The following is a 12,094-nucleotide window of genomic DNA, read 5'->3' as shown; positions in this document are numbered from 1 at the left end:
AGAAAAGAGAGAGTTTCCTAGCCAAGGAGGAAAACCAGAGAGCTATGCACCAAATGCGAATTTCTGCCCTGCCAGGACAGTTGCTACATGTGAGAAGTGTGGCCTATCGCAGTTCTGAGAGCTATTAGAAAATACTGGCAGCCTAGCTAAGGATGTCATGACTTAGTGACACACTATTTGCATTGTATCTCTGTGATGGTTAATTTTCTGCATCAACCTTATTGGCACCTGAGTGTTCATATTAAACACTATTTCTGGATGTATCCGTGAGGGTGTTTCCAGATGGGATTAGCATTTTAATTGGTGGACTCGGTAAAGTAAAATGCTGTCTCCAGTGTAGGTGGGCATCAATCAATCTGTTGAGACCCTGAATAGAGAAAAACCGTGAAGGAAGGAGGAATTCACCCCTTTTATGCTTCCTGCCAGGCTGTTTGAGCTAGGACATCTTATCTTCCCCAGCCCTCAAGCTGAGATTTACATCAGCTCCCCTGGTTCTTGGGCCTTCAGTTTGGTCTGAATCACTCCACTGACTTTTTTGGGTCTCTAGCATGCAGACAGTAGACTGTGGGACTTCTTAGCCTCCATAACTGCATGAATCAATTCCTTGTAATAAATCTCTTTCTTTCTCTCATATATTTATATAATACATACGTGGAAACCACCATTCTACTCTCTGTTTCTATGTATTTGATATTTTTAGAATCTACATATAAATGAGATCATAGTATTTGTGACTTACTTCATTTAGCATGATATTCTTCAGGTTCATCCATGCTGTCTCAAAGGGCACTATGTCCTTTTTTATGGCTGAATAATATTCTATTATGGAAATATATGTATATATACATGCACAATTTTTATCCCTTCATCCATCAGCAGACATGTAGGTTGTTTCTGTGTCTTTGCTATTGTGAATAATGCTGCAATGAACATGGGAGTAACTATATTTCTTTGAAACACTGATTTTGTTTCCTTTGGATATATACCCAGAAGTAAGATTGCTAGATCATGTTGCAGTTCTATTTATAATTTTTTGAGGAGCCACCATACTCTATTCCATAATGGTTGTGCAAATTTATATTCTGCAAACACAAAAGATTCTCTTTTCTCTACATCCTTGCTAATACTTGTTATCTTTTGTCTTTTTCATAGTAGCCACTCTAACAGGTATAAGGTGATATCATATTATGATTCTGATTTGAATTTCTCTGATGATTAGTGATATTGCACACATTTTCACATGCCTGTTGGCCATTTTTTTTCACATAAGGAAGCATTTATTTGAAGTTTAACATGAAATCATGCAAATAAAATATGTATAAACAAATCCACATTGAGTCATAACACAAACAGCAAAGGACAAAGTAAAAACAAAGAAAACTAATTGGCAGCTATATACAGTTGGACACAATTGTGTCTTGTACACTAGAAAGTCTTTACAAAATAATTATCTTAGATCAACAGAAGACCAATCTTCAATGTCGTCCTGCAAGATGGGTTACTTTAACAACTCCTCCTGTTTTCTCCAATGTTCTCCTTTAGTATGGCTGGTAACTGTTTTGGTGATTGCCGCCGCCCCCTCGAGATGCCTTGCCATAAGTGCTCTGCTGGCCACTGTAGTCTGCATATCCCTGTCCATATCCATTGTTCCCATAGTTATACCCAGTATAATCATATCCGCCATAGCCACTATAGTTTTGATCACCACCATAGGCACTATTGTAATTTCCATATCCTTGATCATAATAGTTATTAAATCCTTGGTTCCTGTTTTGGCCCTGACCTCGGCCACGACCCCTCGTACCACCTCGTCCACCCGCTGCAGCACCTCTTCCACCTTTCTGCTGTTGCTGTTGCTGCCTGTATACCTCTTTGGGTTGTGCAACTTTGATTTCACACTTCCCAGAACCAATTTGATGGTATCTGCTTTCTAACAATTTTTTTACTGGCTCTTCATCGGTATATGTGATGAAACAAAATCCTCTTCTTTCATTTGTTTTTGTGTCCATGGGAGGTTCAATGTTTTCAATCCCTCCAAAGGCTCCAAAATATTCTTTAATTTGTTCTTCAGAAGTATCCGGGCTCAATCCACCCACAAAGACCTTTTTGGGATGTTCTTTCCCTTTTAAAGCTTTGGCCCTTTTGGGGTCTATCAATTTGCCATCCAGTTTGTGTTCTTTCAGTTCCAAAACCTTATCAACACTAGCAGCATCTTTGAAAAGCACAAATCCAAATCCTCTTGATCTCCCAGTGACTGGATCTGTTTTAATTGTGCAGTCTACAACTTCCCCAAATCGAGACAAATATTCAGTCAGATCTTTTTTGCTTGTATCCCAGCTCAAGCCTCCAAAAAACATTGTACCGTCATCCTGCTGATTCTTGCTCGCATTGATCTTGGATCCCTCTGCGAATTCCTCTATGTTTCTGTACTCGTTCATGTCCTCCATAGTGGCGGAGCTGTCGGCAGGGGGGTGCTGGTGCGAAGTCCGGGTCACGGCAGCAGCGGCGGCGGAGCGTTGTATCGCCAGTTGGCCATTTTTATGTCTTCTTTGGAAAATGTTGAGGTCCTTAGCTCATTTTAAAATCAGATTGTTTTGTTTTTGTTTTTGTTTTGCAATTGAGTTGCATAAGTTTCTTACATATTTTAGATATTAACCTATTATCAGATTTCAGGTTCGCAAATGTTTTCTCAAGTATTCCACAGGCTGCCTTTTCATTTGTTGTTTTTTTTGCTTTGCTCTTCATAAACTTTCTAGTTTGATGTAGTTTCACTTTATTTTTACTTTTGTTGCATATGCTTTTGATGTCATATAAAAAATCATTACTATGAGCAATGTCGAGGGGCTTTTCTTCTATGTTTTCTTTTAGGAGTTTTGCAATTTTAGGTCTTTACAATGAGTTATTTTTTTGTGAATGATGTAAGAGAGGGGTCTAATTTCATCCTTTCTTGTGTGGATTTTGAGTTTTTCCACTACTTTTTATTGAAGAGACTATTCTGTCCTCATTGTGTATTCACAGTGCCTTTGTTGAAAATTAGTTGACTGTATAGATGTGGGTTGATTTATGGGCTGTTGACTCTGTTCCATTGTTCTGTGTGTCTGTTTTTAATGCCAGTACCATGCTGTTTTGATTAGTATAGCTTTGGAATATAGTTTGAAATTGGAAAGTATGAGCCTACAGTTTTGTTCTTTTTGCTTTGGTTATTTGAAGTTTGTTGGTTACATATGGATTTCAGGATTATTTTTTCTATTTCTGTGAAAAATGCCATTGGAATTTTGAAAAGGATTGCATTGAAACTGTAGGTAATTTTGGGTGATATGGACATGTTAACGATATTAGATATTAGTTCTTCCAATCCATGAACATGAGAAATGTTTCCATTTATTTGTGTTTTCAGTTGCTTTCATCAATATCTTGTAATTTTCAGTGTACAGATCTTTCACCTCCTTGGTTAAATTTATTTCTATGTATTTCATTATTTTTGATGCTATTATAAATGAGATTATTTTGTTTATTTCTTTTTCAGATTATTTCATTGTTAATGTAGACAAATACAACTGATTTTTGTTATATTAATTTTGCTTTTTTGCAATGTTATTGAATTTGTTTATTAGTTCTAAAAGTTTTTTTGGTATAGTCTTTAGGACTTTCTTTGTATGAGATTATATTATCTGTACACAGAGATAATTTTAGTTTTTTCTTTCCCATTTGTGTGCTTTTCATTTCTTTTCCTTTTTTCTTTCTTTCTTTCTTTCTTTTTTTTTTTTTGCCTGATTGCTTTGGTTAGGACTTCTAGTGTGATATTGAATAGAAATGATAAGAATGGGCACCCTTGTCTTGTTCCTGACTTTAGGAGAAAAGCTTTCGACTTTTTAATATTGAGCATGATGTTAGGTGTGGGTTTGTCTTATGTGCCCTGTATTATGTTGAGGTAGATTTCTTTTTCTCTTTTCTTTTTTCTTTTACAGTGATTGAACAGGTTTCCTTACTGTCAGATATTCCCCAGCCTCCAATATCTAATGCCTTTTGACTATCTATAAAGGAAAATTTATTATACATTAGGCTACATTTCTACAAATGTTGGACCATAGAACACAGAGTTCTCCAATTGTACTTGGTCATAGAACACTTTTTCTGTGAAGGAACTGTGAATATCCTGGGGAACTATTTTTTCAAAAAAATTAATTTTTATTTTAATAGCTTTTGAGGTACAAGTATTTTTTTGTTACATGAATGAATTATATAATGGTGAATTCCGAGATTTTAGTGCACCCATCACCTGAGTAGTGTACATTGTACCTAATGTGGAGTTTTTTTTCTTTCTAGCCTCCCTTCCATCCTTCCCTTTCTGAGTCTCTAAAGTCCCTTATATCATGCTGTATGCCTTTGTGTACTTATAGCTTAGCTCCCAGTTATAACTGAGAAAATATGATTTTTGGTTTTCCACTCCTGTGTTGCTTAGAATAATTGCCTCCAGCTCCATCCAAGTTGCTGCAAAAGACATTATTTCGTTTCTTTTAATGGCTCAGTAGTGGATTTCTTCTATACCTAATTTGTCAAGAGTTTTTATCATGAAAGGATGCTAAATTTTTTCAATTACTTTTTTTTGCATCTCTTCTTTTAATGTGCTGTTGAATTTGGTTTGCTTGTATTTTGTTGAAGATTTTTGCATCTATGTTTATTATGCATATTGGCCTGTGATTTTTTTTTTTTTTTTTGTGTAGTGTCCTTATCCGGCTTTGGTATTAGGGTAGTACTCATCTTGTAAAATGAATTTGGAAATATTCTTTCTACAATTTTTAAAGAACAGTGTGTGAGGAATTGCCATTAATTCTTCTTTAAATATTTGATAGAATTCACCAGTGAAGCATCTTGTCCTAGGCTTTTCTTTGTTGGGAGGTTTTTAAATACTGATCCAGTCCCCTTATTTATATTTTTGATCTGTTAAGATTTTCTATTTCTTCGTGATTCAGTACTGGTACATTGTATGTTTCTAGGAATTTATGCAGTTCTTCTAGGTTATCCAATTTGCTGGCATATAATTGTTCATAGTAGTCTCTTATGATTTTTTGTATTTCTGTGATAGCAGTTGTAATGTCTTCACTTCTTTCATTTATAATTTTACCTATTTGAGTTTCTCTCTTTTTTTCTTGGTTAAAGGTTTGTTGATTTTTAAAAATCTTTTCAAAAAGCCAACTCTTAGTTTTGTTGATCGTTTGCATTGTTTTTCTATTCTCTATTCTGTTTCTTCTCTCTGATCTTTGTTGTTTCCTTCTTTCTGATAAGTGGGTTTAGATTATGCTTTTTCTAGTTCCTTAATGTGTAAACTTAGTTTGTTCATTTAAAATCTTGATTTTTTCTTAATGTAGACATTTATAACCATGAACTTTCCTCTCAGTACTGCTTTTGCTGAATCCCATATGTTTTCAGATATTGTATTTACCTTTTCATTTGTCTCAAGATACGTTTTTACTTCCTTATTTATTTCCTCTTTGACTCACTGATTGTTCCAGGAGTGTATTATTTAATTTTCATGTATTTGTAAATTTTCTAATTTTTCTCACATTTTTGATTTCCAGTTTTATACTATTGGGGTCAGAAAAGATACTTGGTATAATTTCAATATTCCTAAATTTGTTAACAGTTATTTTGTGACTTAGTGATCTATCCTGGAGAATGTTTTATGTGTGCTTGAGAAGGATGTATACTCTCCTGCTGTTGGATGGAATGTTCTGTATATGTCTGTTAGGTCCATTTGGTCTAAATATTGTTAATAGTTCTGTTAATATTTGCTTTATGCGAATATTTATGTTGCGTATATAAATATTTACAATTTTATATCTTTTTGATGAATTGGTTTATCATTATATAATAATTTTCTTTGTCTCTTGTAACAGTTTTCAAAAATGTCTTTTTGTCTGATATAAGTATAGCCACCCCTGTTCTCTTTTGGTTACCAATTGCATGGAATATCTTTTCTCATTCATTCACTTTCAGTCTTTATGTGTCCTTATAGCTACTGTGGGTCTCTTGCATGCAGAATCTTGTTTCTTTGGTTTTTCTTTGAGACTGCCTCTTGCTCTGTAGCCTAGGCTGGAGTGCAGTGGTGCAATCTTGGCTCACTGTAGCCTCCACCTCCTGGGTTCTCCCGCCTCTGGAGTAGCTGGGACTATAGGTAAGCACCACCATGCTTGGCTAATTTTTGTATTTTTAGTAGAGATGGGGTTTTAGATTATCTGGCTTTAGTTGAGCTACCAGATGACTAAAGTCACATGAATAACAATGAATAACAGTGGCCAAGACCAATGGAAGTGCCTAGCTAACTCTAACTCAAGTTGCTACATATAGATTTGTGAGAAAATGATTGTTTTAAGCCACTAAGTCTGGAGGTAGTTAGTTATGTGGAAGTAGATAAATAATACACTATATTTAGTAGTTTTTCCAGTTATATAGTTAAAGCAATATTTTATTTAGTTGACTATCTATTTAATTCCCAGTTACCTCATGTTTTGTTAGGTGATGTCATAAATCATTGTGGATCAAAACACTTCTATTGTCACTCTGATTCTATAGCTGGCTATGGCAATTTCTACAACTTGTCTTTGATGATTAGGTACTGCCATCTAATTTTGGCTAAACTGGGAACACATTATAGTGACTGAAATAATTTCAAATCTTTGGCTAAATCTTTCACTGTCAATCCCAACAATTTGCTTTCACTAATTCATATCTTAATGTCTAATTAAGGTAGTATTCTCTGGGCCTTTCCAGGAGAGAAAGAGGCCAGGTGAGTTGGAACAGATTTTGTACTTGTCTCCTTGGGTAATGGGATCCAATCCTAATGATAATTCTAGAGGCAATTTAATATTGTACATAATAAATCCCCTTCTAAATTCTTATCTCTCTTAGCCTTTGGCCACACATTTCTGGCATCTCATTGAACTGAAGAATGCAGTTTAATGGTTTTTAGTGTATTCACGAATATGTGCAAACTGTCGCACCACAGTCAATGATAAAGCATTTTCATCACCTGGAAAGAAACCTCATACCCATTAGCAGTGACTAACCAGTCCTCCCAGTCATAGGAAACCTTATCTACTTTCTCTCTATATACTTTGCCTATTGTAGAACATTCATATAAATGAAATTATACAATATATGGTCTTTTATAACTAGTTTTTTCATTCAGTATAATGTTTTCAAGTTTCATCTATGTTGTAGCATGTATCAGAACTTCATTTTTTAAAAATTTTTTGAGATGGAGTTTCACTCTTGTTGCCCAGGCTGGAGTGCAACGGCACAATCTTGGCTCACTGCAACCTCTGCCTTGGTTCAAGTTATTCTGCCTCAGCCTCCTGAATAGCTGGGATTACAGGCACCTGCCACCACACCTGGCTACTTTTTGTATTTTTAGTAGAGTCAGAGTTTCACCATGTTGGCCAGGCTGGTCTTGAACCCCTGACCTCAGGTGATTCATCCACCTCAGACTCCCAAAGTGTTGGGATCACAGGCATGAGCCACCATGCCCAGCCCAGAACTTCATTTTTAATGGTCAAATAATATTCTATTGCTTGGATATATAACATTTTATTTATCTATTCAGTAGTAGGGTTTTTTTGTTTGTTTGTTTGAGACAGGGTCTCACTCTGTCACCTAGACAAGAGAGCAACATGATAAACATTTCTCACTGCAGCCTCGACCTCCCAGGCTTAAGTGATCCTCTCACCTTAGCCTCCGAGTAGCTGAGACTACAGGCATGCACCACAATGCCCAGCTAATTTTTGTATTTTTTGTAGAGATGGAGTTTCACCATGTTGCTCAGGCTGGTCTCGAATTCCTTGGCTCAAGCAATATGCCCATTTTGGCCTCCCAAAGTGCTGGGATTACAGGCATGAGCACCATGCCTGACTCTTTTCAGTAGCTGATGGACATTTATGGACATTTACGTTGTTTTTTTTTTTTTTTTTTTTTTGCTAATGCTGCTATAAACATTGTGTACAAGTTTTCTATGGACATTTTCAATTCTTTCTATATATATTTAGGAGTGGAATTACTGGGTCTTATGGTAACATGGCAACATCTATACCTTCTCTAATGACTAACAATGTTGAATATCTTTTCATAAAATTATTGGATATTTGTATATATCATATATATATATATTATTATTGTTTTTTGAGGCAGTCTTGCTCTGTTGCCCAGGCTGGTGTGCAGTGGCAAAATCTCAGCTAGCTGTAACCTCCACCTCCTGGGCTGGGATTACAGGCATGTGGTACTGCATCCAGCTAATTTTTGTATTTCTTTTTTTAGTAGAGCTACTCTCTCGACACTGTGTACTTTTGTTTGCAGCACTTATGAGAATAGCAATTAATTTTTTGCAGAATTATTTCTTAACTGTGTGTATTTAATGTTTGTCTCTCTGCCAGACTATGACTTCCTCAAAGGCAGGGATAAGTCTTTCTTGTTCACTATGGTGTCCTCCCCTGTACCATGCAAAATGCCTATGATGAAAGAAGTTATCAAATATTTGCTGAAATGAACCTCAGATCCTTAAGCCAAATGATAAATTAATAACATGTATCAGGAGATAATCTCATTGGATAAATATTAGAAGTTTTTACAGGAGCAAACTAGAAAAGAAGTAAATGATAGTGGTGCATGCCATGGAAATTGAGGGTACGGTAGGGATGTAAACATCTGGGGTTGAAGTCAAAGTGGCCCACGTGTTAAGTGTGTTATTGACATTTACCCAGCATTCCTTTATCTCCTCAAGCAGATCCACTTTGAAATAATCAACACTCCTTTTGTTTCACTTCTCTCCATGCTAAATAAGACTTATGTAATTCTGATTATTTGCTTGACTTGCTGAAGGTGAACACTGATGAGTGACCTAAGCACAAAGATGTTTAGTAAAACCCAGGTCCTTTCAGGATTATTGGCAAAGCAAGACAAGGTCCTAAGAGAGTTCCCAAGGAAATCAGTAGATATCTCCCAAGACAAGTTATTAGGTTGGTTCAATAGTAATCACGATTTTTGCCAATAAAAGTAATTGCAAATTAAAAGTAATGGCAAAAACTGAGATTACTTTTGTACCGACCTAATACTTTGTGTGGAGGGCAAACGGCCCCAAGTCTGCTCCCACCTCACATGCATGGGAACTGGAGCAAGGGTACAAGTGGAGGCACATAACGTGTATATTTATATAAAAGCTTTAAATGAAGAAACTGGTAAACAAGATATGTTATGTCTCCTATTTTGACAAACTTTCTTTATTTTTAAAAATTTTTCATTTTATATATTTATTTATTGTACTTTTAAGTTCTGGCGTACATGTGCAGAATGTGCAGGTTTGTTACATAGGTGTACATGTGCCATGGTGGTTTGCTGCATCCATCACCCTGTTATCTACATTAGTTATTTCTCCTAATGCTATCCCTCCCCGATCCCCCCATCCCCTGCTATCCCTCCTCTAGTCATCCCACCCACTGACAGGCCCCAATGTGTGATGTTCCCTTCCCTGTGTCCATGTGTTCTCATTTTTCATCACCCACTTATGAGTGAGAACATGAGATGTTTGGCTTTCTGTTCTTGTGTCAGACAAAGTAACTTTCATAATGAGATAGAAAGATAGATTTTAATCTAGAATTCTGAGAGTCCTGGGAATTTCACACTGAAACACTGCAATGTGGTGAGAGCTGCCATCTATCTCCACTCTACTACCCTCCCCTGCCCATGGTCCATGGCCAAATCCCTCCTCTTTCTAACCCCACTCTGACCTGCATTGTAGAGGTCCTCGAGTGTACATGTGTAGACACTCCAGGTGTTGTGTCCAAGCTCCATCCATATTTCCAGCAGACAACTGCCCCTTGGCCAGCGTTAGGCTCAGGGCTATATACGCCCGAGAGAACTGACTCAGGGAAGGGGCTCAAGCAGTCCTTGGATGTAAGTTCAAGGCCATTTAGGCAGGAAATTATGAAGGCTTGGGATTTGGATGGCATGTTCCCTTGTTTCAACACACTTCTTGTGCCCAGAGAAGAACATGACAAAGAAGTTCAGAGTGAAACCCTCTAACACATGGGTCCCTGAGCAAAGTCTCTGAGGGTGATTCAAAGTAGTGTGGTAGCAAACTGACTTATTCCATCTCTCTTTTTCTGTTATAATATGTAGGTGTGTAGAAGAAGTTAAAATTGGGAGGGAAGTGTGAAATGTTTCATTGGGTGAAGGAATTTTTATTTTATTTCTTTTATCTCTTATGAGAAGACTTTGTTTAGACTGCTGATTCTGGAACCTGGCCCAATGTCATGCTGGTTGGACTGGTCTCTGTTTTCTTTTAGGTCATTCCAGATTCTCAAAAGATAATGACTAGTAGCACAGGTAACATACGTGTTTTGCAGGGTTTATATTATAGATGTTGGAAGTCTCAGGAGACTATATGATGAGAAATAGGATTTGGATTTATGGTTTTACTCCTTATTGATCCATCAAAGATGTCATTTATTGAGTAGCCCCAGGCACATCTGATTTCTAATTTAAAATCATGATGTTACATTTCAGGTCAAAGGATGCTGAGAATTTATAATGTAGGTGTTTTCAAAAAAAACACCGAAAAGATCTAATATAAAACAAATAGAAATAAAATGAAAATAATTGAAGGCGAATTGGAGATCTGCCTCCCTCCTTGCCTCATCAGCAGTCCTGAGGACTTCTGCTCAGAGTTTCTCAAAGTATGAGCCTCCAGGAATCACCTGCGGGCAGTTGTTAAAAATGCAGATTCCTGGATCTTGCCCCACTGAGTTAGACTGTGAGAATTTGATTGTTTGACAAGACCCTGCAGTGACTTATACGTGTTCTTACATTTCCAGCTACAACAGATCTCACTGAACTAGATTGGGGTTAGGATACACATATTTTAAAAGTGTTCCAGATAATTTTGAAATAAATACTCTCTCAAGTGACGATGTCTGAAGCAGCGGTTCTCAAAGTATGATCCTGGGGCCAGCAGCATCAGCAGCACCTGGAAACTTTCAGAAATGTAAATTCTTGGCCCTCCCACTCCCAGGCCTGAATAAGAATCTCCAGAACATGGTCCAGCTATCTGTGTATTAACAAGTTCTGCAGGTGTTTCTCATGCTGCTAAAGTTTCAAAATCACTGGTTTAAACAACCCCCTTAATACCATTCCCCAACAATTCAATAAACATGCGTTGACACTCTGTGAACATTCGGTTCTAGGAACTTTGCAGAGCCTGAAGAAGTCACAGTTCTCCAGATTGGTCAGTGACACTTTATTTGCAGTCCTGATTTTGGTTCTGAAGTGATCAAGAGAATGTCAAGTTTCAGCAGATAGAAAAAATTCTTTCTGTGAATATAAAAATAGTCATTTTTATAAATAGTTTTTATTTTATTCTTTATACTTTCTGTATTTTTCAAATATTAAACAATTTAGATTGGCAAAAACAATAGAATTCTGGAAAATAACTGGCAAAAAGTGACTGTAAATGTAGTCAGCTGGCTGTGACAGTGGGTATAAAAGTATCCAAAGCAGGGCAGCCGCTTCCAATTGCCTGAATTTTTCAGGGGTCATTAGTTGGCTGCTGACGTCATGAAGAATTTTGTGGAGTTGCAATCGTCTTTGCTTTTGTGCATGATTTTGACTCTTTCTGAGCAAAAGTCAGGTACAAGTGACCCTTATATTTTGTTGTTTTAAGGCATGGTTTCTTAACGGTTGTGGGCCTTTTACTGTCTGCTGTTTTGAGTAGAAGTGACTTTCCAGTATAGTTTTCTGACTTCTGTAGTGGTATTGCTTCCTCTTGTTTTTTCTCTACCACCCCATAAAGCAAGTGATTGATCTCGTTTATCCTAATGCTTGAGAAAGAGCTAGTTTTTATTCTTCCTCTGGATGTAGGTGTTTTCTGTAGTGTTTGGTCACCCTGTTCACCCTTCCTGTGGAAAAATATTTCTCTATTTAAGGTTTCAACTTGTTCTTCCACCTCCAACCCTGATCTCCCACTCATAATCCTGCTGCCTGCCTCCTGTTCTGCCCTGTTGCCTCCTAAATGATCGTGAGTTAGTGATCATAAATCAGATTGTGAAAA

At 36.8% G+C, this 12,094-nt stretch overlaps 2 protein-coding genes across 5 annotated transcripts in view; one reads left to right on the top strand and one right to left on the bottom strand.

Moving 5' to 3' along the window:
- The window catches only part of LOC105718582 (syntaxin-3), a 141,329-nt gene that overhangs the window by 112,224 nt on the left and 17,011 nt on the right, over positions 1–12,094 (top strand). The window lies entirely within an intron of this gene.
- On the bottom strand, positions 1,510–2,451 carry LOC105718527 (heterogeneous nuclear ribonucleoprotein D-like). The gene has a single exon (XM_064365500.1). The coding sequence runs from the start codon at positions 2,445–2,447 to the stop codon at positions 1,539–1,541; it is 909 nt and encodes a 302-aa protein (XP_064221570.1). The 5' UTR covers positions 2,448–2,451; the 3' UTR covers positions 1,510–1,538.

Source organism: Aotus nancymaae, unplaced genomic scaffold, assembly GCF_030222135.1.
Source record: "Aotus nancymaae isolate 86718 unplaced genomic scaffold, 86718_ANA_hifiasm-v0.15.2.pri h1tg000059l, whole genome shotgun sequence".
In the NCBI taxonomy this organism is placed as follows: domain Eukaryota; kingdom Metazoa; phylum Chordata; class Mammalia; order Primates; family Aotidae; genus Aotus; species Aotus nancymaae.
Note: the sequence above shows the minus strand (reverse complement) of the source record. Positions and strands in the feature narration are given on the sequence as shown.

What these genes read in the sequence shown, in the direction of transcription:
- LOC105718527 (XM_064365500.1), bottom strand. Translation starts at nt 2,447, where the DNA reads ATGGAGGACATGAACGAGTACAGAAACATAGAGGAATTCGCAGAGGGA.